The sequence below is a fragment of the Sphaerodactylus townsendi genome, linkage group LG04, assembly GCF_021028975.2.
Source record: "Sphaerodactylus townsendi isolate TG3544 linkage group LG04, MPM_Stown_v2.3, whole genome shotgun sequence".
Lineage (NCBI taxonomy): Eukaryota > Metazoa > Chordata > Lepidosauria > Squamata > Sphaerodactylidae > Sphaerodactylus > Sphaerodactylus townsendi.
The window spans coordinates 70649651-70677416 of record NC_059428.1 but is presented as its reverse complement, the minus strand read 5'-3'; the positions used below and the strand labels follow the sequence as shown (position 1 = coordinate 70677416).

The 27766-nt window shown below is 40.8% G+C and overlaps 1 protein-coding gene across 2 annotated transcripts in view; it reads right to left on the bottom strand.

The window, feature by feature from the left end:
* Positions 1-865: 865 nt before the first annotated feature.
* Positions 866-27766, bottom strand: part of SLC37A1 (solute carrier family 37 member 1) — a 38940-nt gene continuing 12039 nt past the window's right edge. For both annotated transcript variants that reach the window (XM_048495654.1, XM_048495653.1), the window contains 15 exons: positions 26013-26148; positions 20886-20962; positions 18987-19153; positions 18501-18538; positions 17377-17460; positions 16895-17026; positions 16089-16179; positions 13961-14023; positions 10688-10773; positions 10140-10188; positions 9314-9387; positions 7228-7306; positions 5150-5247; positions 3237-3289; positions 866-2197 (listed from right to left, as the gene is read on the bottom strand). In XM_048495654.1, the coding sequence (XP_048351611.1) occupies positions 2182-2197; positions 3237-3289; positions 5150-5247; positions 7228-7306; positions 9314-9387; positions 10140-10188; positions 10688-10773; positions 13961-14023; positions 16089-16179; positions 16895-17026; positions 17377-17460; positions 18501-18538; positions 18987-19153; positions 20886-20962; positions 26013-26148 (1243 nt within the window). In that variant the 3' untranslated portion in view covers positions 866-2181. The remainder of the gene's footprint in view (positions 2198-3236; positions 3290-5149; positions 5248-7227; positions 7307-9313; positions 9388-10139; positions 10189-10687; positions 10774-13960; positions 14024-16088; positions 16180-16894; positions 17027-17376; positions 17461-18500; positions 18539-18986; positions 19154-20885; positions 20963-26012; positions 26149-27766) is intronic.

Sequence of the window (27766 nt, the reverse complement as noted above, 5' to 3'; positions counted from 1 at the left end):
TTAGTTAGCCCCTGTCCCTTTAAGACATTTCCCAATAGGCAGTCTTCCTTTTTTACCCAGCAAACCCCTGTTTTAGTTCTACCCAGTCAGTCAGAGTGAGGTGCCAAGGGTAGCTGGAGACTGGAATATTTGTGACATTTATAGTGGTCCATAGAGCACAAGTTAAGGTTAACAGTAGTTAGAACCAGACAAAGACTGAAAGAACTAAAAGGAAGCAAGACACAGTGGACTTTCTTGAAAGCAGCCAAAAGAAGACATAGTGTACAGCTTCAAATCTGCTCAAGACAAGTCAGTACTCTGATTTAGATAGACCCAAGGGGGGAGTTAGGGTCTTGATTCTCTTAAGTAATAAACCTATTGTTGAACTGTTGAACCGGGCTTGTGTCTCCCCCACTCTGTCCTAGCCAAGTACAGGGCACCAAAACCAGATTCACTTGGGGGCAGAACAGAAATGTTAAACCCCTACTTGTACTATTTGTGTGTGCACTCTGGAACATCTGATTAGGTGTAATCTTCATCTTCTAAATTAAAATGTGTTGGTCAGTCTTAACTTGCAGGTCTATGATGATCAAATTTTAAGCAATGAATTTATAATAGGTCAAAATAATTTCAAAAACAGCTTTACAAGGAAATCATGTCAAGACTTAAGAACTGATCACTGACCTTTCTGTTCAATCAACATCACTTAGTCAGTACCAAAGATCTAGTGCAGTGCCTGTTTTCTCAGATACCGCCAGTGTTCAGGAACTACAATTCCCATCAGCCTCTGTCAGCATGGCCAATTGGCCATGCTGACAGAGGCTGATGGGAATTGTAGTTCCTGAACATCTGGAGAGCCGCAGGTTCCCTACCCCTGATCTAGTGGAACAGCCAATGCTACTGCCTCAGTGTTAGCTAAGTGCTAACAGTAAATGCTAAGATGGCTGTCCTCAAATTGTTCATTCAGTAAATTCAATGAGACAAACTCCAGGAGTAAGTGGTTGGATAATGGCAGCATAATTACTTTGTACACTTGCCATTGTCGATCTTCAATTCCAATCTTTAACATACTGGATATTGGCTCTGGGGTTGGGTAGTACGAAAAGTTAATCATTAATGCCAGTTAATAAGGCAACCTGCTTTCTTATAACAGAATATACAGCCTATAGTCTACAATGATCATTCTTGATAGCAAGCTCAGACACAACACAAGGGACACTTAGCTCATTGCTTTGATAATTTTTCTTAGCACATTTCAAGCCAGCACCTGAAATTAATTACTTTTCTTAGTTTCTTGTTCTCAGATCTGTTTGCATTCTATTTTAAAAAATAAAATCATGCAGCACAAAATTTACTTTAGACAGTATTTCCAAATTAATACCAAGGCACATTTTCTTTGGCTCAGTTCAGGCATAAAATATCCAACAGCTCCTTTCTCTTATTTGAGAAAGCTCACTATCCTGAGATATTGGTATATGTGCAAAAAAATGAAAGAGAGAGAGAGATGAATTCTAGGCAGCCGAATGCAAACGGGGGTGGGCCCAACTGCGCTGTTGAAGTGACAGAGGCCCACACCAACGTGTTTGCCCCCTCTACAGGCATTTGAGGCACCCATACTGACACAGGAAGTAAAAATGCCAGTGTCCCACCACCCCACCGCTCCATAACAGGCAAACCCAGAAGTTGGGTCACTGCGTAGCTACACTGGCATCGGTGGGCTGGGGTGTTTTTGAGGGTGGAGCTGACTTCACTTATATTCCACCAGCGTTCCAGCCTGGGAACACCAGCCCCAGCCCTTATGTTGCACAGAAGTGCTACATAAGCCTGGTTATTCAATGGAGTGATTTGGGTGGCCAGAGGGATTTAAACTTTCCTTCATTTTTGGGCTGCCCGAATTCCCCGTGGAAGCAGTACGGCACCACAAGTCCTTGGCTGCCTCTGTGCATCCCTCCATCTGGATTGCAGTACACGCTTCCTTTCAATAAGTGCAACATTGGTTTAGAAAATACAGTTCAAGTCAAATATAAAAGAATATTCTCACAAAGGCCACAATCCAGAGAAACATGTGCAACAGGAATCTCCTTTCCTTTAAACACAGCAGCATCTTTCACAGGGTAAATAACAGGCTACCTGGATCACAGCTTCAGTCTTCAAAAATAAGATTTTTAATTGCACATAAAGACTATTCTTCTTGTCTGAAAATCAGTGTTCTTTAAACCTATAAAATAAGGAAAAAGATCAGCAAGCACAAGTTTTACATATATGTACAGGGTGGCATAATCCCCAACCCCCAGAGTGGTGTTCTGGCAGGTAAAAGGCCAAGAGGAAGCCAACTAATGCCAGCTATACCCCCTGTCTACCCCCAGAACACTCCTGGCTAAGTCGGCACAGCGTTTTACACCAGCAGGCCTAGGTGAAGGTAGCAGCTTCTGGGTTGGGTGCTGTGGAGTAGTGTGGTGCCTGGCTATTGGGGTAACACCCCCCCCCAGCTGACGCATTTGCCCCTTGTGGTGGCAGGATGGGCACCAATGTTGGTGCAGGGCTGCGCCAGCTCCAGAGGGGGATTCCCCACTTCTAATGGGTCTGTTAGTGTCAATACTAGTAAAAAGTATCAGTTTTCTCTACTGGTTTCATTGGTTACAATCAGCACCTTGCAGTGTGTTTGGAAGCCAACACAAACGCAGTGAAGAAGATACCATATTGGAGTATGGACTTAACACACTCCCCATAGCCTGTTCCTTTGAGAAGCCAGTTCAGTGTGCTTTGTGCCAGATACAGACTCAGACAGACATGGGCCAGATCCAATTTAATTTCACAGATTTGTAACTCTTCTGATTTTAGAGGCATAAGCACTGCAAGGCTGTGATCCAAGGAATGTATCTGCCTATAGCTTGGAGGAGAGAAAAATTATGCTGCAAAAGCTATATTCACTTTGCTGTGTCAAAACTTATGCTGCCAAAGAAAAGCAGCACACTGAAATGTAAAAATCAGAAGAGGGCCACCCCTTTCAAGAATCTAACATATACCATGAAAAAAATAAAAATAAAACGTCTCCTACAGCAAATGTGAAAAACCTATTGTATTTTACTTTTACAGATAGCAAACATATTGATGGGGGGGGGGGGCAGGGATAGGAGAACAGCAATCAAAAGAAAGAAAATAAAACAAATACATAATTATTACTGTATGGAAAGACACGTCTACTCAAAATAAAAATAAAATGACTATGCCACTCAGAAATCTGATCAAAAACTTACAAGGTCTGAGCCATCCCACAACGAAGTTCTTTTTTTATAAGACGCAGTAAGAACTGTACAAATGAAATATCCAGTCAAATGTCAGAGAAAAAAGCAACATATAAATTATTCTTTCAAATCATGTCAGTTTCTTCAAATAATGTAGCTAGATGAATGCCTAAAAATGTGTTAAAATCCGAGAAAAGGGGCTGGCAGGAATGAAAAACCAGCTGGAACCTTAACAAAAATATGTGCCCAAAGCAGCTTCTGCACAGAAATGGAAGAAGCAATTTGGTTATGCTTGCCTGCCAAGTACAGTAGCTTTGGGGGGTGGCGAGGGGGTAGAGAATGGCAAGTGTATTTCCTGTAGGCACAGAGTGACATTTCTCACATTGTCAAAGTTCTCAATAAGAACATTAGACCTAAACAAAGAAACAAACAAATGGCTTGTCATTCCATAACTGAAATTATCTCCACTGTAGGCATGGGGCATACTTACAATGGATTTTGCATGGTTAGCAGACTGCTTTATAACACACACGTGATATATCATCAATTAATTAATTAGCCACCCAGAATACATATTGTAATGAACTGTGTACTATTAAACATTAGCAGAAAACACAAAGCGTGGGTGTAGGTTGCTGAGGAAGACAGCAGAGGGAGTCCACGTCATCTGGAAAACTGGTTGGCTTGTCAAGTACATCCCTCTCTCAGAAAGTGCCATTTACCTTTTATATCCCCAGGGCCATAGCCAGGAAATCTTCATTGGTGGCATGAGGGGTGAGGGAGTGGAGAATGAATATAGTGGTTGTCAGTCCATCATTATTTGTTTGTGCTTTTTATTTATTTACCAATTTTGTAATTGAGATTCAAGGTGTTTACATATGATAAAGCAATGTAATTGACTAGCATGATGGATCTAATAAGCAATGCAACAGATTTGTAACTGTTACAAAAATTAGAAAAATGCAAAAGAACTTAGATGTTTTTGCACAGCCATGGATATCGGCCTGTCTATCCCTCTGATGTCATTTCAACATTAAATTCCAGCAATATGCTCAAATCATTGCAGAATCAGTCTACATCTAATGCATTAAGTCCAAACTGTAAAACTGAAATAATACTATGTTACTCAAAACAGGGGGAGCATATTTGCAAATATTTTTGCCCCCTTGAACAGCTCTCTACTTTTGGGTAATTTTGGGTGTGTGTGGGACCACAGACCTCATGGAAACCAGAGTGAAACCAGCCTCATTCCAAACTGATTTTGCGGCAACCAGAGTGAAAACAGCCTCATTCCAAACTAACTTTGTGGTGACACCATATCACAAGTTAACAGTAAGATAGGAAGCATTTATCTCATAATAACTTGATTGCTGATTCAACTTGTGAAAGAAGGCAGTCATGGATAAAATGGTGTCAAACCAGCAGCAATGGGGGAAAACAACTGCTATGAACAGCAACCCACCACTATACCTTCCTTATACAATTTAAATTAAATGACATATGTCCTATATAAATAGCATCCCTGTACTAAAATATGTTTCGAAACATTTGGTAAAATGAGACTTTATAAACTATTTTGTAGTACTGTACACAGGGAGATCAATTTAACCTTACTGTAATACCATCCATAATGCTGTTTAGGCAAAAAACAACAACACCCAAACACAGTCTTTGGTCTTTAACTGTGGTTACCTAGCATACTTATTACAATTCTTCTGATGAGCCTGCATTATGCAAACAGCACACATTATATAAACCCAATTGTAGTTAAACTGTAATGGATCCTGTGTGCTTCAGAAAATTCAAATTCACATCTGTGCCCACATTATGGAACTGACCTTGGTGACAGATTATTAAATTGAAGTCCATGTTTAAAATAACTTAGACCATGAGGTGCAGAAGGCCTATGGCACAACATGACTTACAAGTAAGGCACAGGCATCTGATACCATCAGCATGTAAAAAACATTGTTCCAACCAGTAGGAGACAGGAGACCAGCCAACAGAGGTCCTAGAGCAGCTCCTAAAACAGAGTATACATACATTAAACGAATACATTTCAGGAGACAATACAACTAGATATATGTGTGTTAATAAAATTTCAGCACAGACAAATAGTGTATTTGGAGAAGGCTTCTAAGTATCACCTCTGTACCATGAAACCTTACTCTTTCAATGTGACAACACTGTAGTACTAGCAATTTGCTAGTGGATCAGTGCTGTCCAAGTAGCACAAAATAAAGTTATAGCTTTTGGTCATCAAGGGTGACCCACAATGAATCACAGATATTGATGGTTGACCAGGCTGACAAAAAATTCTCACAAGCAACAACAAGAACTACAAAGTAGGTGAAAGTATACAGTAACTTCATAAGGTATTCTTCTTAATCAATTTGGAATATAAAGCTACTGAGGTGCTCTAGGTGTCTGAGATTTGAGTGGAGAGTAGGTTGTGTGTGTATACTACGAGTCACTGAATCAGAAAGTCAAGAAGGCTATTCCTTTGAGTAGTGTCACCAACTGCCACATGTTGCACCATGCTCCTTTATCATCATCAAACAAAATAGGTCCAAACATTTCACACTGAGGTCCAGAGCAACGCTGTGGCTACCAGCAAATCTGTCTCACTCTGGAAGTGAAGCAAAATTAAAAACGTGCTATAAGTGGATTGGTTTGCCATGCAGAGAGTGGAAAGTGAATGCAGGGCTGGAGGAAATACATCCATAGAAGAAAACTTGCCACTGTGTACATTTGCTTCCACTATGCAGCAAACACCTTGTGTTTATCGGCCATATTGTAACAAAGAATGTGGATTTGTGGATCCAGTTATGTTTTTAGTTCAGTATTTGCACCCCCTCCTTTGTCAGTTGTAATTGTCATCTAATAATGTTAGAAACAATGGGATTTTTTTTGCTCTGAATGCAACAATGTTCATTGTGTGTAAATAAACAACCTACTCTCTAGTGGGTATTGATGTGAGAGGATTCTAACAGGTCTCAGCCTAATCAGTAAGATTTATAATCCTTTGGAAGAGGCGAGTGGTTATAGAGAAATGAAACTGGCAGTTACAACTCAGTATCGTCTAAGCGCAAGCAACTACTTCTTATAGTAATTATGAGTGACACTGCAGTGATCTAGCCTTTTAGTAGTGAGTGGTAGAAAGACCAATTTATAGCCTGTTTTAGGGAGCAATATTAAGCAGATCTACTCAGAATCCACAAGTTATGCAATTGGGCTTATTTGTAGAAAATTATTCTTGATGTGGCACAGTGTGGATTTAGTCTCATAGGTGACCTGGAATAACTAGTTCTCTATGTAAATCAGTTTACTAATGACCGCCTGAAGTTCCAGTGGTGTAAAGACTCCCCAAGTACAGTTAGTTGTCTGAGTACTGTATACAAAGGACATAAGATCATAAAGGAACAGCTCCTAAAAGAGAAGATACTCCAAACCAGTGGTTCTCAACCTGTGGGTCGGGTTCCCTTTGGGGGTCGAACGACCCTTTCACAGGGGTCACCTAAGACCTCTGCATCAGTGTTCTCCATCTGTAAAATGGATAAATGTTAGGGTTGGGGGTCACCACAACATGAGGAACTGTATTAAAGGGTCGTGCATTAGGAAGGTTGAGAACCACTGCGTAGAAAATATTGGAAGCTAGGCTTATATATAAAAGATTCCCTCCCATTATCCTTCTCTTTCACTGTAGTGAATAATCCCTTAGCAATGTAGACATCACTGAGGGAGAAGGGGGTGGAAAGGCAAGAACTGCACATGTGCACACAGACACACACACATACTTTCTGGATCACTTCCAGCTGATGCACATGTAAGCATCAGCCACAGTCTACATACTCTGTTGCCCTTTAAATCACCTGATGAAGAAGATCTGAGGATTTTTGGGTCTAATTTCTGCTCTGGAAAACAGAATGAGTAAATAGAAGATGCTAGGAACAGTTTGGCTTTTGATCTTAAGAAGCGCATACATGGGAAATACATAGCTTACCCACAGAGCCTGTTCCATCGATAATGGCTGTAACTGTAGAAAGTGCTCTTGCATTTCCCTTCAGACTTTTATGGGTACCCTTCAAGGAAAAAAACCCCATTCTGTTCTCAGTAATTTAAACACAAGGAATACTAATACTGTTCTCCTTTACATTTCTTTTATTCCCTTTCTTCCCTCTTTCAAAACTTACTGGCCCATCCTACTCAACACAAATAAAACGTCTTCAGGACAGAAATAAAAGTATTCTGGGGAGGAGTTCTGCATAGCTTCCCCCCTTCAATATCTTGAAAAGGTTGTATTTCCTCCTCAAAATATTTTATTTGGATTGCTAAACTAGCTATCTTTTTTGCCAAAACATTTTGGTTCACCAGATAAGTCTCTGCTGCTCATGTGGAGAAGTGGGGAATCAAACCTGGTTCTCCAGATTAGAGTCCACCTGCACTATGCTGCGTATAGCTGAAGTTGGGAAGCAGATAAAAGGTAGATTTGGTGAATAATTAAGAAGGAGAGAATGAGGAGGGAGTAAGATGGTTTCTAGGAGGATGAAAAGAGGAAATACTGTGGGGAGAGAGATACAGGAGAAAGTGAGGTGCTACCCGACAAGTCCTTGAGTGTTCCCTATGATGTAAGTGGATCTGGCTCAGTAGCCTGCACCACACAACTGGGCCACAGATTCCTAGGTAGAGGCTGTTGAGAGAGGGAGCTGAAGTGAGAGGAGCAGATAAAGGTAGGTTGACTGTTGGGTGGGAAAAAGACAGGGTTGCCAATTCCAGGTTAGGAAATTCCTCAAGATTTTGGGGATAGAGCCTGGCGAGGGTGGAGTGTGAGGAGCAGAGGGACCTCAGATGGGTATAATGCCATAGACTCAGTGGTGAGATTCAGCCTGTTCACAATTTTTTGCTAGGTTCGCCTATTGCTCCAGGTGAGGGAGAGCAAGGGGACTTTTAGAGCCCCGGAGCAGCCTGGTGGCAAGGCACCAGGCTTCTCCAGGGTTCTGAAAGGCCCCTCGCTTGCCCTCCCTGGAAGGGGAGCGCAGGGGCTTTTAGAGCCCCAGAGAAGCCTGGGGGTGAAAGAAGCCCAGCCCCTTCTGCAGCAACCAGGTAAATGTGTGTGCGGGGGGGGGGGGAGGGGGCAGTGGAGGGGAAGGGTGCAGTGAGGAGGAATCTAGCAAACTGGCAGATAAATCAACCGGTAGATAGATAGAATCCCACCCCTGCAAGGACTCCATATCCTCCAGGAGAATTGGTACTGCTCTGGGTGAGGGCTAAAGTTACACCCAGAATTACAGCTGATCTTTGGATGACAATGAGCAGGTTCCCTAAGGGGAAATGACCGCTATAGTTGCGAGATCGATTGTGATTCCAGGAGAGCTGCTGCTGCCGCCGCTGCTGATTGTATAGGGGGAAGCAGCTTGGCAGCTGGAAAGGTGATGGGGAGCAGAAATAGAGTGATGGGATCAAAGGCAGAAGAAGAGAAAGTGATTAGAATGGAGGAGAGAGAGTGTAAGGAAAGGAATGACAGAAAGAAGAAAGACTGAGAGACTGAGAGAAGTAGTGGGAGAGCATATGAAGCAAAGCAATGGGATAGTTGTTCCGGCAAGTTTCTTGAGGGTCCCCACTTGTAAGATATAATGAACACAAAAGGTAAAAGAGACAAAAGTTGTTTTGTACACTGAAAGTAAAAACAAACTGTAATAGTGAGAAGGTATGAACTCATATATAGAACTTAATGTGTCTACAGAGTTTAATTACAAGGTATCACATTTGGTCTTTTACTTATGTAATTATTTGAAAACCACAGATAGTTCAATATTGGTTTCCCTGTTGTTCCGGTTGCATTAAATACGCTGTGTGGAATCCCAAGTGCAACATAGCTGCAAGAAACCCTAATAATTTTTAAAAGGGACTGGCCTTTCTATAATATTGAATGTGACAACTGCATTTTTATCGTTCTGGTTATTGCTTTATTGTAATGGATGATCATCATATTAGTAATTCCTCACAGAACAGAAGCTGTCTTATTAAAGGGCCAATGACTAATTCATTGCGGGGACTCTGAGTTACAAGAACAATGTAAAACCACTCACCAAATCTGCAGAGACAGCTGTTGTGATCAGTGTATAAGGACCATTTACAAGAGCTCCACAGAAGAGAAGCATGACTTAGAAGAGGAAGGGAAAAAAACAAAAACACACTCACACACCCCTTAGACATTTAAAATTTATGATGGCTAAAATGTATGGAGTTTAAGACCAATTATGAACATATACTTATTAAAAACAAGATGTTTGTAAGATTATAAATAATATTTGCCAAAATAACTAACAAAGTAAAAACATGATCATCTAACAACAAACAACATATTATTCTGGGTGCATACTTGAAAACAGTAGTTTAGAATACAATTACACAGTGAAAAAGACTGATGGCCACATAGATTTTGCTTATTAGAGCCTTGCAAACATGACGCAGCCAGCAATCACATCTGCTTCCCTGCCTATTCTTCCATTTGTGCAAGAAATACCACAGGCTAAAAGCAAGTGATGATGGTAGTCAGCCCATGTCATGATCTTAGTTATATCCAGTAGCACTTAAAAGATAAAGTGAGACACAGCTATGCGTAGTCAATTTTCAATTTATGAGCTGCCTGCAGAGAACCAAATTAAATTATTGTAGCTAATTATGGCTCATTAATTATGACACTATCCCGACCAGAAGATTCCCGAGTGAAGAAATCAGAATAAAGTAATATCTGAATTGGCCTAGAAAGATACTTAGGAATAATAGTCTTAGCCTGTTGTTCAGGACAGTGATTCCTTTGGGGAACTAGAAAATAAACTCCTTGACATATTTTCTTAATCATTACAAATGAAAATGGAAATGTACAAAGTTTGCCGAACAATGACAACTCACCTATGGTAGCTTCAAGGCCCTTTTTACTGACAGCAGAAAATACATATAGCTGAGACAGACACAAGCAACAAACAGTTAATCTTAATGTATTGTTGAAGGTTTTCACCGTGTGTAACAGACTTTCCTCTGCAATACACCTCTGAAGATGCTAGCCACAGATGCAGGTGAAACGTTAGGAACAAGATCCACCAGACCATGGCCACACAGCCCGGAAAACCCACCAGAACCAGTTAATCTTATTATGGCACTTTAGATTTTCAGTAATAAGAACTAACTTGCTAGATATTAATCCATGAATCAGAATTATTTCAGGTTCTGAAACCTAGAGAAATAGGATTGAAGCCCTTATAATTTCTGTGTTATGCAGAATTGTGACCATTTCTAAGATTTCTAACAATTTCTATACGTGTTGAGAAAACACACATATATTTTAGTAAAAAATAATATTTATAATAAAAATGTGTTCACCATATCAGTATCAACTGGCAGAATATAATCTGCCGTGTGTATGAGTTTGTACCACTGTAGAAATAATAAACACGTCTTACCGTGGGTGCTGCAATCAATAGCATTATGCCACAAGTTGAAGCCCTTTTCTTTAGTCGGTCTGATATGATGCCTGCCAAAATTCCACCTACAGAAAAAGGTAAGAGGAAGACTTCATAGCATGTTTTATATATTCACAACGGTGTTAAAAATCCATAACAGGCATATTTACCTAGATTAAAATAAATTCTTTTTTTAAAAGGCATATATCAATCACAGGCCCTGCAGGACCTTGGTGAATTCCGCAGGGCCTGTAAAACTGTCCCGTTCCACCGGGCTTTGGGGAGGCCGGCTGCGGATTTCCTCCCCCGGATACCCCTGTACTGAGTGCCATATCACTTTTGGCACATCCAGTATAACATCTTGTCAGCACGGCCTGTCCCCTCCTGGCCTTTGGATCGGGCGCCGCCATTTTATATTGGATGCTGCTGTGTTTTTATATGTTTTATATATAAATTATGAATTTTTAATGAATTATGCAATGTCGTATTTGTATTATGGTATTCATATCTACTGTACACCGCCCAGAGCCCTTTGGGGGTGGGCAGTTCCTCAATCAATCAATCAATCAATCAATCAATCAATCAATCAATCAATCAATCAATCAATCAATCAATCAATCAATCAATCAATCAAACTAACCCAAACAATTTCAGAGCTATAAATAACCAAGAAAAGATAAAAAATTAACAAAAACTGGCATCTTCTCCTGTGCTGATGCTTGAGATGGAAAACATTAATCTGCATCACACACATGAATTCAAAGTTTTCTACAGTATTTTCTTTCTTTCTGTTCTGGTGGTTCTAGATAGCTATCATCACCATTAACACTGATTACTTCCAAATCAGTTTTTCCGAATGCTGAATTGTCATAGTTTATCCAGTCTCTGTCTCTAGACATTTCACAATTTTTACCCATTAATGTTTCAAGCTGAGTGTGAAAAAAGTCACTCCTTCCATTCATAGCGTTCCTTCTTTTTCTGACACTCGCTGAGTTCATTGTTATTTCCACCGGATCTACAAGAATGTAACCTCAGGTTCACTATTAACTGCTTTGATTTTCTTTACTGCCAATTCCAGACTGTTACCAAATCCTATCATTACCACTCTGTCACGATCCCTTGAGACCTATCCTTTGATCCAAGATCGCACTTGCTGCCAGAGGTGCCTTATTCTTCCTTTCATTTTTCTTGCTGTCAGTTCAACAGCTGAACACATGAAGTCAAGATCTTTTCTCTGGCTCTTGCCTTTAAAGAATTACTTCACAAGTTCACTCTGATCTGCTCATTCTCCAAGTAAGACTACATAAATGCCTTTCAATGTGATTTATCCATGGGATTGGATATGTGGAAAGAATTAGATCCACACAATATATTACCAATACCGCTTGCTCTTTACCTATCTTTATCTCTTTACCTTGCTCTTTACCTATCATGACTATCATGGAATTTTGGTCCCTGGGGCAAAAAAGCCTTAAAGATAGTAGGGGCTTGGTAAGGCTACCCTTTAGGGTCAGATTGCAGCTTACTGAAAAAGTTAGAGGTAGCAGAACAAAAAAAGGAAGTGACTCAGTCACTGGGCAGTCACTGTGAGGTTCCCGTTTTTTCTGTGGGTTAAAGCTTCAGCAAGAACTTAGAAACAAATAGTCTACATAAATATTCTGACAAAGAGAAGAAATAGCATCATACACCCATTGGAAAAAGCCTACATCAGAAGCATTTAAACAATGCATAAAAATGGCCAATGGGGAACTGATACATGTGGCACTTTAACCACAGTGAATGTCTGAATGAGTCTGTGGCTCTGGCAGTAGGGATGCCAGTCTCCAGGTGGGACCTGGGGATCCCCCAAAATCGCAGCTCATCTCTAGATTAGAGATTAGTTTCCCTGGAGAAAATGGATGTTTGGAAGGGCGGACATTACAACATCGTACTCCACTGAAGTGCCAATCCTCCCAAGCTTTACCCCCAATCTCCAGGAATTTCCCAAGCCTACGGCCCCCAGCAGTGGTCAGGGGGAACCTGACAACCTGTCTGGCAGCCAAGTTAGACAAAATGCTGGGAATTGTTTTTGGAGCTCCCAAGTGTTTTTGTTTTCCTTTGGAAACAACAGCTAGGTGGGGTGCAGTTTGAACTGAGATGATGATACACTGGGAGAAAGAGAAAATAATCCTTCCACTGATGTTGTTTTCCTGTCCTGAAATAGCGCTGCAAAGCTTCATTCAAGATCCCGTTCGTAAACACAGAGCTTGTATGCTTGTCCAAACAGGAGAAATAGCAACTCTATGGAGGTATTTCAGTGTGGGAAAAACAAAGTTAGCAAAAAGGTTGAATTCCTCATAGCTCAAATTACAGTCTTGATTTGAAACAGGTCACCTGAACAATTCTTATTTACAAAGAAATAGACCGTGAGCTCCAGACATATAACTCCTAAGTGTCACATAGGTTGAATCCCCACTTGAAATTTGCATGCAGATCCAAACCTGCTCGCTGTGAAACGGTGTCCTCTTCATTGGAGTTTTTCCCTCCCCACCGCAGCGAGCACACAGCAGACACACCTGGTTGCAGAACTCTTAGCAATCCCCACTACCAGGCGAACTCGCTTTGCCGGTCTCCCCTGATTGGCTGGCGTGCCTTGATGGGGCGGGACCTTTCCCCACTGGAAAAACGTACATTATAGGGGCACGATCAAAAAAACCAGCGTGTAAAAGTTTAACGTTTAACTGTTTAACTGGGCAAACAGTTAATCGTTACCTGTGTAAACTATTAACGATTCAAAGTTACACGTTTGACTGTTTAAAGTTTGCGTCCCCTTCTGCTGGCCGATCGCAAAAGCGGAAGCAATCGGTTACCCAGATTCCATGTTACACTCCAGGGCGGGAAACGAGTCAGGGTTTCAACCTCATCCCTCCCCTTGGATAGGCTCTGAACCGTGTTAATGGGGTCTATGCCACTTGCAACCAGGTCCTGCCGGAACGCGGATTAATGGGGAGAACGAACGCCAGAAACTGAATCTGCCACTCAAGCAATGGAGAGGTTGTCCCTCAAACCTGGTTAGTTTGTGTTCTGAAACCTGGCTAAGACGATAGTGGGGATTCAACCCTTGTATGATCCTGAGTCTAAGAACATAACTGTGCAATCCTAAACATTCTAAACCCCCTGGTTTCAGAAGCCTTAGACCAGAGTAGCTTAGCATAGGATCACAGGGTAAGAATATCAAGTTTAAAAACATGGAATCTATGTATGTGTAGACTTGAAAGTAATATTCAAACTCACCAAATATTCCCCCAACATCAAATAGTGTGGAAAGATCACCTGCTTCTTTAGCATTAAGGTTATCTGCCAGTGACATAAAGAAAAATGATGGGTCTTTTAAAATGTCATAAAACTAGCCCCTCAAAGGAGCACTTTTAACAGATTTGCAATATGTAATAATTATCTCCCTCAAATAGTTACAATATTGGATACAAGCAATTACCTGGTAAATACAATGAGCTACTGCCCAAGATCCTTTCTTCCACATGCAATGGAAAAACATCAATTTTGGAATATTATGAAGAGGTCCTGGGTTAGGCCCAGAGGTGGGATCCAACCAGTTCTCACCACTTCTCTAGAAGTGGTTACTAATTTTTCTGAGTGCCGAGAAGGGGTTACTAAAGCAACCTCCTTGCCCAATAGGGACTGGAGGTGTGTGCGTGTGCGGCGGTGCCACTGTTTGAATCCCGCCACCATCGGAACCTGTTATTAAAATTTTTGGATCCCACCACTGGTTAGGCCCTATTTTATGATGTACAAATATTTGTGCTCTCTCTTAAAATATGATGTACAAATATGGTGCTCTCTCTTAAAAGAGGCAAGGGTGTGCACCATAAATAATTCATGGGCATCCCCATTATGGCCATGCCCCCCCCCCCCCATTCCCAGAGAGGTTTCCCAGCAGCATTGTAAGGCTTGCAAAGAGAAAAAGCCCCCCTGCCTCTGGGAAGTCTCTAAGAAGTTGTACAGATTTATACAGCCTTTTCACCGGCTTAAGTCTAAACAAACAGCTGCCAGCATAAGGCAGTGAACAGCAGGAAGGAGCCGACTAAAGTTGGCTCTTCCCCCAGCCACATCCCCAGCCCACCCCTACTGCATCGGCGGCAGCAGTGGAGGCGCAGGGATGCTGCTGCAGCATCCTGCGCTGCCCCCAGTGCTGGAGAGGGCAGCAGTGGCTTCCTGCCGGTGGTTTTGACCTTTCGCTGCAGTAAGTGCCCTAGGGAGGACAAATCCACCAGAGTGGCCGTACGCTACTCTCACTGGTAGATTTGACCACCCCCCTTTGGAAGTGATGCACAAGTGCACCCCTTTAACACACAAGTAGAGTGTCTCTCTCTGGGAAGCAGCTCCTACGCTTTAGTTTCAGAATGCATGCTAATCACCAATTTTTGCTACGCTATTGACTCAAAATTAAGTTAAGCAACAAGATAGCCTAACCAAAAATGTATCATTCATAAGGGCTCGGCAAAACCTCGTGCCCACGCTTTGAAAGTCAGCTTCAAATTTGCACTCCTATATTGAAATACTGTCCAGAGCATTTGGAGAGAGGAGATTGTATAGTACTCTACACAATATTTCAGCATTACCATAAAACTATCCATGGTGCGGTAACCTTCCCTGTTAAGAAATGAGACTGCTACATGCACGCAGTTCTGAACACAAATCATAAGAATGCATAGCCACAAGAATATATGGAGTAGAGCAGTGGTACTACCTAAAGCAGAGCCACTTCCAGTCAGAGTAGATTAGACTGACCTTGATAGAAGAATGGTTTGATGCACAATAAAACAGCTTCCTGTATTCTCCACTATGACATCTTATGGCATTTGACATTTTTCACATGATGTATACCTTTCTTGTTATTTTATTACTTTTCATAACTTGTGTTTTTTAAACAGCCAAAACTTTTCTAGCTAATTCCCAAAATTATCACTGTTATAGCAAAAGGTCTTCTTTTTTACAAATATAGTAAAAGACACCAATATTATATTACCCCACTTGTCAGTCATTAAGCTTTAACTTTATTTGATCATACAGGTTTCATTTTTCTTTTTTTAGAAAATTTATTTTATTCTATGAAATGACTATACATGTATCAAGAATTAAAAAGAACCCAAAACCCATTAACATTGACATCCAAAATGTATACTTAGACAATAGGAATAACATAAAAAAATCTATTATCTTTAGACAAATCAAACAGGTTTACCCTCTCAAACCCCAGCAATCTGTACTTAAATACTAAGGTCACTTTTTAAATATTGTTTTGAAATATTTATTTATTTGTTCAATGTAATAAACCACCCACCCCCGAAGGACTCTGATTCTTCTATCATGATTCATGATTCTATCAAAAAAAGATACCTACCTACATTTGTGATATATAGAGGAAGCCAGAAAAGAAAAGTGTAGCTGACCAATTTTGCAAATAGCAAACACAGGGAGAATTCTACAACCCCCTAAAAAAAGGAAAAAAATGTTAAAAGAAGGAAAATAAAATGAAGAAATAGAGACTGGCCTTGTACTTTGTTTTCTGTAATGGATGGTTTAGTTTTTGCAAATAAAGTGTATGAGAAACAAAACTTATTGTCTTTTAGATGCTCATTTTTTCTGAGCTGACCACCTTGTATGATGCCATTGATTCTTTGTTTGCAATTTAAGACAAGCAATATAAGTAGCTGTGTTTCTGCATAGAAATAGCAATCAGGATGGTGACTCAAAAGCTATCCAGTGTTAGCTCCTGCTCATACTTTCTTGGCTTGCTGAGCTTGTGGACAGGTTAATCAGCATTTAAAGGCAGCCACATTTGTAAAATAGGTTCTGCTTCTGAGCCTGGCATCCATCAGTTGGCAGCATTTATTGTAATGTTTTTGCTCTACATTTACTAGCCTGAACTACAGTGTCATGAGATTCATGTGACTGGGTTATTAAGATTCTCTAGATTCTTTCCTTTGGTACTTTATGCTTTGGGGAAATGAGAATAACAACTGGCCACATGACAAAACTCCACTAAATATTTCTATCTTGAATTAAGCTGGACAGTGTTAGCAAAAGGAGGGAAATCTCTGAAGAAGATAAGTAGAGGCTATTATTAAACAATTTTTACATTGCTGTGGACTGAAATGCAGACCAGGTCACAAGTTGTGATTTGATAAAGAGGGCGAACATACTTACAGGTATTTGCAAAGCTCCAGTAAAGCTTATAGCTGAGTGTCCATTTTCGTAACCTTTGCAGACTCCATTGTTATGACTGAGTGGCTTCATACAATTCTCATTGTCTGATAACAGACACTGCATCTCTGGATCCTGCATAAGATGCAACTTAATTCAGTAAAGGTCAAAAGCTGCATATTTTTATGAACCAACAATTAACATACCTTTGTGTACTGTGAACACTTCGGATTTGGATTGTGAACATTGGATTTCAGTACATTAGCTGGAGCTGCATGCTATTTATGGCTTTGAAACAGCAGTGTTTGGAGCTACTTATATTTGTTTATAGAACCACACAACTGAAAGCAGAAGCAGTTTCAAAGTTAAAGCAAATACGTAAGAATATCCTTTGCAAAGAACTGTATTTCTTCTTGTAGTAATTAGGCAACTTGCTTTCATACAGAAGATGTGGAAAATCTAAATATGAAAATTCATTGCATTACCTGAGATCTGCTTGTTTCCTTAGTGCTGAACTTTGGTGTCTGAATTTTGAATCTATTTGATCCATTCATGTAACTTTTTGAATTCTGAAAGACACATTTGTAGATGAGTTACAATTAAAAATTGCAACTTGGAAGTAATTCATTTATCCTCCATCACGGGGAATCTCTCTTCAGTGCAGGAAGCCTTCCTTTTGATCAAAAATGGCTCTTCCAACAAAGTGAGGTGCCTTGCACTGGAGAAAGGCTCTGCATTAGTGGAACTTGTACACAGAATCAGGCCTCAAGATCACTGGGAAAGCTTGGGCAAGATTTCAACATAAACATCTTTTTAAAAACTTGTAGAGATCTTCACAAGATGGCCAAATACCACATAAGAACATAAGAATGAGCCTGCTGGATCAGACCAGAGTCCATCTAGTCCAGCACTCTGTCACTCACAGTGGCCCACCAGATGTCTTTGGGAGCTCACATGCAGGATGTGAAAACAATGGCCTTCTGCTGCTCCCAAGCACCTGGTCTGCTAAGGCATTGCAATCTCAGATCAAGGAGGATCAAGATTGGTAGCCATAGATTGACTTCTCCATAAATCTGTCCAAGCCCCTTTTAAAGCTATCCAGGTTAGTGGCCATCACCACCTCCTGTGGCAGCACATTCCAAACACCAATCACATGTTGCGTGAAGAAGTGTTTCCTTTTATTAGTCCTAATTCTTTTCCCCAGCATTTTCAATGTATGCCCCCTGGTTCTAGTATTGTGAGAAAGAGAGAAAATTTTCTCTCTGTCGACATTTTCTACCCCATGCATAATTTTATAGACTTCAATCATATCCCCCCTCAGACGTCTCCTCTCCAAGCTAAGGAGTCCCAAATGCTGTAGCCTCTCCTCATAAGGAAGGTGCTCCAGTCCCTCAACCATCCCTGTTATAATAAGCCAGTGTTCACCAAACAGAGTGTAACTGTGCAACTTTGCACAGAATTCTTCCTCAAAACAAAAGATGTTTTCCCTGTTCTTGCTTTGAAACATCTGCTTTTCTCCACCCCTTCAAATGTCCAACTTTAAATCAGTATTATAAAATAGAACCCAAAGATAATGCAATGGTTATAACACAAAACTGTGTTTGTTTACATTGGTTGGTGTGCTTGCAATGCTTATATCCTTTGGATCTGAAATAAAGAATCAGAAAATAAGGCTATTAGAAATAGAGATTTGTTTTGTAAAACACTGCAAACACATAGTACCTTATATACATACTTGAATATTGTACAAAAAGGTTTGCTTCTTTTTGAGATATTGCAATATTTAACTTTGTGTCAAACTAAAGTTACCCATAGCCTTGCTGCAGTTCCTACAACCAAGCCAGGAGGTAGGGAAAAAGATTGGAATTATGCACCCACTCTCTTGCCCTATCTCCCCTTCCCATACCTGCACATCTTCTCTTTTGTTCAAATGCTGAGTCTCCTGGACTTTTAGTACGCTAGGGCAGTGCCCCACACAATAGAGACATTGTACAACAACATAGAGGCTAGAACAGACATTATTTCTTAATCACATGTACTCTTAACAGAGAAGACACTCAAGTTTGCATCTATGGATTTGAACAGGGGCACTTACGTTCAATAAGGAACAGGAAGCATACTATTCCCATTATGGATATTATAATGCCAGGCACTACAAAAGACAGACCCCAGCAAGTAGATACCCAGTAGCCAGCTATTAAGGATCCCAAAATATTCCCCACTGAAGTATGTGAGTTCCATAATCCCATTATGAGACCTCTCCTATAATAAAAGAAAATAGGTTTCCATTAACCTTCTCGCAAACATTAATAACTGTAACCAGGAAATTTTAACAATACTTTAAAAGTTATGGTATGTCTAAGCAGATCTAATTGTGGGGTTCTAGTCTTTCATTTCAGTAATGTCACTTGCTACGGTGCAGAAATGCAGGGCACTTCTAACTTTATTGATTGATCGATTGATCGATTTCTGTAGTCAGGCTCAGGCTGGCTGATAATCATAAAGACAATAAAATTAAAATGTCATACTATATAATTTAAACTAAAAACCTTATTAGCTTAAAAATCCAGATGGCATCTTTCAACCTTAATTAGGATTTTAGAGATGGTCAGCCAGTAAAACAAAAAGAGGGGGGAACAGGAAGGGAAGGGACAGGAGCAGGAGAAAGGTCAAGGGAACACACAGGTGTCAAACTCGCGGTGCTCCATATGTTATGGACTACAGTTCCCATCATCCCATGCCATCATCATGCTGGCAGGGGATGATGGGAACTGTAGTTCATAACATCTGGAGGGCCACCAGTTTGACACCTGTGAACTACAGGAATGAAGGTAGGGGTAGGGAGGCTGGCTAAGATGAAAAACTGTTGTGGTCCTCAAGCATAGGCCTGTGTAAGTCCTCAACAAAGTGAAATACACAGGAACTGGCACAGGACCTGTGCAAACTGTGCCGTATGAATGTCTAATTAAACCTGTGGGTAAACCAGGGAAATTAAGTAATAGATTGGAGCCCTTTATTCAGGATACTTTCCACATTCCAGCTGAGTGCTCCGCAACCAAATGGGAGAACAGGAGACTGAGGCCGTTTCCTTGGCCCGCGTTTGGGGGTGCATCACGATGTATGCGCGCCGATGCACCCCGATCAACGGTAGGGGCAGGGGAAGGCAGTAGGGGGGCAGGAGAGGCGATGCTTAGCGGCGGTACCTTCCCTGCGACCTTCTGGCATGTCACCCAGGCTAGGGGACATGGCCCCCTGCCCTGTGCAACAGCTCTGGGCGACGTGCCGGAAGGTTGCAGGGAAGGTAAGTTGTTCAGGAAAGGGGGGGATGGCGCCTTCCAGCCGCTGTTTCCAGAAAACCTCGCTCGGGGAGCGAAGTTGGGAAACAGTGGCTTCGCGCCGCTGGAGGGGAGCGAGGGCGGCACTGCTGCAATGCAGCTGCGCCCCCATGCGAACAGTTCCCTAGGGACCGCGTTTTTGCCGTCCGTAGGGTGCTGTTATTGGCCTGTGAGGAAAGGGCCTGAGTATATGCTTGCCAATAAGAAAGCCCACCATACTATAATTTTTCACGTAGGAACATAAAATCTCTTAATATTTTACTGTTTTCACTAGTATCAGAAAAAGAAAACATATATGAATAAAATTGTGCAGAAAAACACAAACAGGGACACTAGCATGTTATTAGTGAGACTGACAAAATATTATTTAACTAATTCACTTGTACCCCTCTTTTCTTTCCAATGGGGAACCAAAGCGGCTTACACTGTTCTGTTCTCCTACACTTTATCCTCACAACAGCTCTGTCAGTTAAGTTAGGCCGATAGTGAGTGACCGGCCCAATTTCCATGGCATGAGCGGGTCTCTCAGATATTAGTCCAACACTCTTAACCACTATACCACAGTGGTATAACTTCAACACAGTAATGTAGCATTTTGACTAAAATGTTTTTGACTAGAATGTCCCCTACCCTAGACAAACAGGTTATAGTAAGCTTACCTTCCTTTCCCAAACCAATTACCAATGCAGGTAACCACACTAGGCCAGCCAGTAGTTTGTACCAACCCATTCGCAATCTGAAATATTTTAACAGAGTAATTATATTGAGACAACTCAATATTCCAACCACAGCATGCTAAATTGTACACGACGATAATAAAAAGCATCTTCAGAACTGTGTTAAATTTGTCACCAAAATTAACTGTATTACTTTTAAGTATAGCATCATTTTAAAAAAATAGTATACAAATACCGGGCATCTGTTCATCTCTGGCTCCTATCATCTTCTCATTTCTGCATTGCTCTTTATCACAACAATCTTCCTGGATGTTTTTGGAAAGCTAAGAGATCTATTTGCTGTTCAACTGAAGGGCATACTCTAACCTTGAACTCATTCTATATGTTTATTCTTATTTTTTGTAATTTGATTTATAGGCCACCCTTCCTCATACAAGCTCAGGGCAGCTGACAACAATAAAATCATATATAAACACAGCTTATCACACTAAGTGCCTCAATAAATCTGACTAAGGGACATGAATCAAAAAGAAAAGGAAAAGGAAGGGGAAGAAGGGAATCGTAGATAAGAATGGGAAAGGAGGGAAAGGGAAGTGGAAAGCTGACTAAGGAATACTTCCCACAAAACAACTGGGCAGAGACTGCAATTCAAATAGATGTAGACATTAGGGAGACATTAGGGAGAAAGAAATATTGATGCATGGAGGGCAGATAAATGATGAACTAGAGGCTAAATGGGAAATAAAAGTGGAGTGTGGATGGGGATTCCATACAGCAAGCTCTGCATCCAAAGAATCCCTGACATTCTTCACTAACATTATATTTGTCTGAGGATGATCTTCCATTCTAAAAATATCCAGCTCCATTTTGGGAGACCACAACATTTAGGCAATCCTAACAGTTATATGCTTTCTTCACCTGTACCATACTCTCTATTACACCATACTCTCTATTACAACTCTGGGTATCTCAAAGATCAGATTATCAATTAATGAATTACTAAGCATTTTCTAAGGACTTGGAGAACTTTTCCAGTTCCTTTGCCAACTTTGGAAAGGTACAAATGAGAGGTTTTGTCCTTTTTTAATTCTAATGGTTCAACATTTAGGAGTGCTTAATTTAAATAAACTTACATTAGCACAGACTGTGGAAAACTCATGTTTTTAAAGGCTTCCCCAACTGGCTTTTTAAGCAATCAGTTTAAAAGCCTAACCTTTTGTAAGTCATTGATTATAGTCCATATTACCCAATGACTATCTAATCTTGACAGTTTCCCCCATTAAAGTGTATGCATGAAGGGTTTTTGTCTGTTTTTACTATTTAGAGAATCCTTTACTATGGGATTAAATTCCTGTGTTCCTGCTTCTTTTGCCCTCTAATTGGAAACACGATTGGGACATTGATAAGCTCAAGGGAGCTTTTGCTGGTCACCTCCTTGAACCCTCAATCCTATTTAGAACACAGATACAAGGAAATTGAGTAACTAAAGAATAAGTATGCTTTTCAGACACATTTAGATTTACCCCCCCCCCTTTTCTATGGTGACATCCAAGTAATCTGATTTCTAAGAACAGTCTATGTTTAATCAATTACAATCTAAACTGCCTCTAGAAATTAACCTTTTGTGCACACCTGCACAGGTTGTATAAGTACATAGTAAAATATCACATGAGAAACTGAGGAGGCTCCAAATGATGAGAGGGAATAAATGTAAACCTATTAAATGTCCATTTGAAGCAGTGAGTAGAAAATATCTCAAGAATCAACTCTTGCTCAGACCTAAGGTACCCCTAGGCAAACCAATTCTGTTAACTATCTAAAGAGATCCTTTAATTCCCTGCCTTCCCCTCTGCTGCAAAACACAGAAAAGAGCCAAACATTCAAATATTCTCAGCATGGTAGTTGCAAGATTGCTGCCTTTGTTAAAGCCCTTTAAGAACATAAGAACATAAGAACAAGCCAGCTGGATCAGACCAAAGTCCATCTAGTCCAGCTCTCTGCTACTCGCAGTGGCCCACCAGGTGCCTTTGGGAGCTCACATGTAGGATGTGAACGCAATGGCCTTCTGCGGCTGTTGCTCCCGATCACCTGGTCTGTTAAGGCATTTGCAATCTCAGATCAAAGAGGATCAAGATTGGTAGCCATAAATCAACTTCTCCTCCATAAATCTGTCCAAGCCCCTTTTAAAGCTATCCAGGTTAGTGGCCATCACCACCTCCTGTGGCAGCATATTCCAAACCCCTAGAAATCTGCGTTAGCATTGAAGAAGTGTTTTCCAACTTTCATTAGTCCTAATTCTTCCCCCCAGCATTTTCAATGAATGTCCCCTGGTTCTAGTATTGTGAGAAAGAGAGAAAAATTTCTCTCTGTCAACATTTTCTACCCCATGCATAATTTTGTAGACTTCAATCATATCCCCCCTCAGCACGTCTCCTCTCCAAACTAAAAAAAAGGGGAGTCCCCAAGCGCTGCAGCCTCTCCTCATAGGGAAGGTGCTCCAGTCCCTCAATCATCCTTGTTGCCCTTCTCTGCACTTTTTCTATCTCCTCAATATCCTTTTTGAGATGCGGCGACCAGAACTGGACACTGAGTACTCCAAGTCTTGATAGCACCACTGCTTTTATATAAGGGCATGACAATCTTTGCAGTTTATTATCAATTCCTTTTCTATCAATGATCCCCAGCATAGAGGTTTGCCTTTTTTCACGGCTGCCATGCATTGTGAGTTGACATTCCCATGGAACTATCTTCTAAGACGCCTAACTCCCTTTCCAGGTCTGTGACTGATAGCCCTGGCCCCTGTGGCGTGTAATGTGAAGTTTGGATTTTTTTGCCCCTGTGTTGCATCACTTTACATTTTGCTACATTGAACTGCATTGCATTTCTGGAGCCCACTCACCCTAATTTATCAAAGGTCAGCTTGGAGCTCTTAGCAATCCTTTGTGGTTCTCACCACCCTACATAATTTTGGTATCATGCCCTGCAAACTTAGCCTACCCGCTACCCACCCCTACGCTTCCAGGTCATTTATGAATAGGTTAAAGAGCACTGGTCCCCAAAGCGGATCGCTTAGGGGACACCACTCCCGACATCTCTCCATTGGCTTGAACTTCCCATTTACACCCTCTTTGTTTCCTGTTTCTCAAGCTAGTTTTTTTAATCCATAGGGAGGACTTCCCTCTTTATTCCTTCATTGCTGAGTTTTTTCTCAACAGTCTCTGGTGAGGGAACTTTGTCAAAAGCACTTTTGGAAATCAAGTAGACAATGTCCGCAGTTCACCCTGTCCACATGCCTGTTTACACCCCTCAAAGAACTCTAGTAGAAGTTTGTAAGACAGGATTTGCCTCTGCAAAAGCCATTAGCTGACTCTTTCTCAACAGGTCTTGCTTTTCTACATGTTTTATAATTTTTATTTTTAATAGATAAGATTCTACTAATTTACACACCAGGAACAGATGTCAAACTGACTGGCCTGTAATTTCCGGGTCCCCTAGATCCTTTCTTAAAGATTGGTGTGTGACATTGGCCATCTTCCAGTCTTCAGGGATGGAGCTACCTGATTCAGGGATAAAGTTGCATATTAAAGAGTGAGAAGATCAGCTTAATTTCATAGCTTGAAGGCTCTTCTAAGAACTCTTGAATTGAATACAATCTGTTGCCAGAAGTTTCTGGTAACATTTAGTTTATCAATGGCTGCCAGAACTTCTTCCTTGTCTACCACTATCTTCGCTAGTTCCTCGGATTCGCCTCCTAAGAAGCTTGGTTCAGGTGCAGGAATGTTCCTCACCTCCTCTTGGGTGAAGACAGATGCAAAGAATTCATTCAGCTTCTCTGCAATCTCCCTGCCATCTTTTAGCATGCAGTTATATCGATATACCTTTGATTGCAGTTATATTTAAATTGTAGCCCCTTCCCAAAAATACCCCCCCCCCCAAACACACACACAAAGAAAGGGCCAAAGCACTTCCCTGGACCACACTCTGCTGAAGACAAGGATCATGTCCTAGAGCTAATATTCTCTGCCCACACATACACACTTCCTGTTGCTGCTGCCACAAGAAAGGGGAGAGAGACTTGTTATTAAATGGTTAGCCCATCTTTCCTAAACATCCTAGAGACCCCTCCCCCCCACTGGCCTGTGGTTAACTGCAGTGTTCTGGAAGTGAAATCGCATGGGAAATGGCTGATCCACCATTTGGAGGTTTTCGAATGCAATAAAAGACAGTGATTTTGAAGTTTTTACACCAATATATCAAATAAAAAAATGAAGTGATAACAAATCTGAAAAGGGAGAAGGGGAGAGGTGTTTATGGAGTGCGAGGGCCTGGTGGTGGGTGGAGGGAAGATGTCTGAGGCAAAGCTGTGCTCACTGGCAAATCTCTACTCTAGCGGCAAAGAAAATTAAAGTCACACTTAAAGTGGTGTCGCTAGGTGTGGGGAGAATGGAAATTTAAAGTGGAGCTCGTGGAAATACATCTGTACAAGAAATCTTGCTGGGATGGGCATTGGCCCTGCTGTGCAGCAGACATTTTGTGCATAATGGGCCACTGTTTGTCAGCCTCTATATACATTATATATGTATAATAGTGTAATGCTAGCCTAATCTATAGTGCTGCTTTAAGGATAGCAAGATAATATAAAAGTACTTTGAACACTGAAATATTGTCCCTCCTCCCTGGTTCTGGGGTTATGAGTTTTTATTATTTTAAATGTTTTATCATTTTAAATGTTTTAATTGTTGAAATGTTTTGATATTTTTATATGCACTGTCTTGGGCCCTTGACTGAGTGAAAAGGTGGCATTATATACATACACAAGCACACATAAAATCAGTACATATACACACATACACACATGTGTTAATTATCACAAAAATTCAATTAATTTTTCAGCTATGTATAAACAGAACTTTCATGTCTTTATGCTAAATAACTCTGATCAGTAAGTTCTGACAATGAGGGCAGCCATCACCATCCACAGGCATTTAGTTCACAACTACTGGAAACAAACTGCTGATTAAACAATTTTTTCTTCAGTTACAGCAAGACAATTCTTATGAGGTATTTGAGACTAAGGGAAGACAGGAAAAGAAACACAGATGTGCCTACCTGAGCTGCAATGTAGAACCATAAATTGTGTATATTATAGAAGTAGCCAAGTCCAAACATTGCAGTAAAGAGTCCACTGGCAAACATCCCTCCTGTGAGATAATATCGGATAGGCAAACGCTCCCCTAGTATACCACTTCAAATTAAAGAACAAATAGATTAATTTGGAAGGCATTCCAAACAATAGTTTAACCATGCAAATATTAAACTATGACAGCAGAATGCATTTTATGAGTCACAAAAACACATTTGATCACTAAAAGTAAAGTTATAATCACTCAGCTTCAAGCCTCTGCATTGCTGTTGAGGAATAAGCATGAAAGGCAGAAATACAGCTTTAAATGCACAAGTATCAGGTTTTTCATGGTGTCGTGATTAAACCATCAGGCTAGAATCGGGAAACCAAGGTCTGAAGCTGCAATCTGCCATGGAAGGTGGTTGGGAGGCACTCACTCTCAGATTAACCTACCTCACAGGATTGCTGTGAGGATAAAATGGAGGAGAATGATGTAAGCCACTCTGAGTCCCCATTGGGGAGAAAGGTGGGATATAAATAAATCTAATATAAATAAATCTATTACCGTTGCACAGAAAGTTTTACAACCACATTACAACCTTCCTGTACACTGTTAGCCGCCCCCCCATCACAATCCATATGTTTTCTTCAGAGGTATACATTTTGGCAAGGGCTTTGTCACTCTCTTTTCTCTTAGCAAATCTCTCCTCCCTGTTAATAAACATGCACAGTTTCTTCTCCTTGGTTTGGAGAATCAGCTGTACTGACATTTCTTTCACCCTTTCTGATAAAATCTGAGCTGGGAAAAACTTTGTCCATTTCACTGATGTAATCCTTGTCCCATTGAATTGCTTATTAGAGGTCTCATGCTATTTAATTGCATTATTTTACACCATGTAATCCACCTTGCACCTCAATGAGAAAGATGTGCTATAAATCAAGGAAATAAAGATATCTTTTCTTTTTTGAAACACTTGACAAGAGTTTCCTCTGATTTTATATTTTTACAGTTTTACAAGAGACACAGGAGGAGCATTAAAGGCACCAGCAGTGCAGCACATAGGCAGCCAACAGAGGAAAGGGGAAACAATTACCTGCTGCCAGACTATCAGCAACTATACTGTGAATCATGATGGCATTGAATTCAAGTCTAGCCACAGGACAGTACAGAATTGCCTTATTCTTTAAAGTCTGAAGGGATGTGGTGACATTTCATGCAGGACATTATTAAAATAATGAAGTGACAACAGAAGGCCTGGTGAGTGCCCAATGGGAGTAGGGGTGGAAGTGATGCCCCAGGCTGAAGGAGGAGGCTATGGAATGGAGGCTGATGGCCAGGCTCTTGAGAGGGGGCATGGCAGGATCATTCTGGGGCATGGTGGGCAGTGACAACAAGCACTGAATGAGGTGGAGGCAGATTTCAAAGGGAGCATGAAATGTTGGAAAATGCATGCATGATTTCAGTCTCAACTGGAAAGAAAATTCAACTTCTGAGGGGAGTTGCTTATCTGGTCTTATGAGAATAGAACACTTTAAAGTTACATATTTAATTGATTTAGATCAGTAAATTAAATTAACTAAAATTGTGGTTTAAAGTATTTTGAGAATTGTACGCACCAAGGTACCTTGTCCTTTCTGTTTCTATTTCCACGGAACATGTATATTTATTTTCCCTTCAAAAATGTCCAGGGCAACATGATATCTTTAGCAACATCAAACAGAGGACATCTGAAAACAA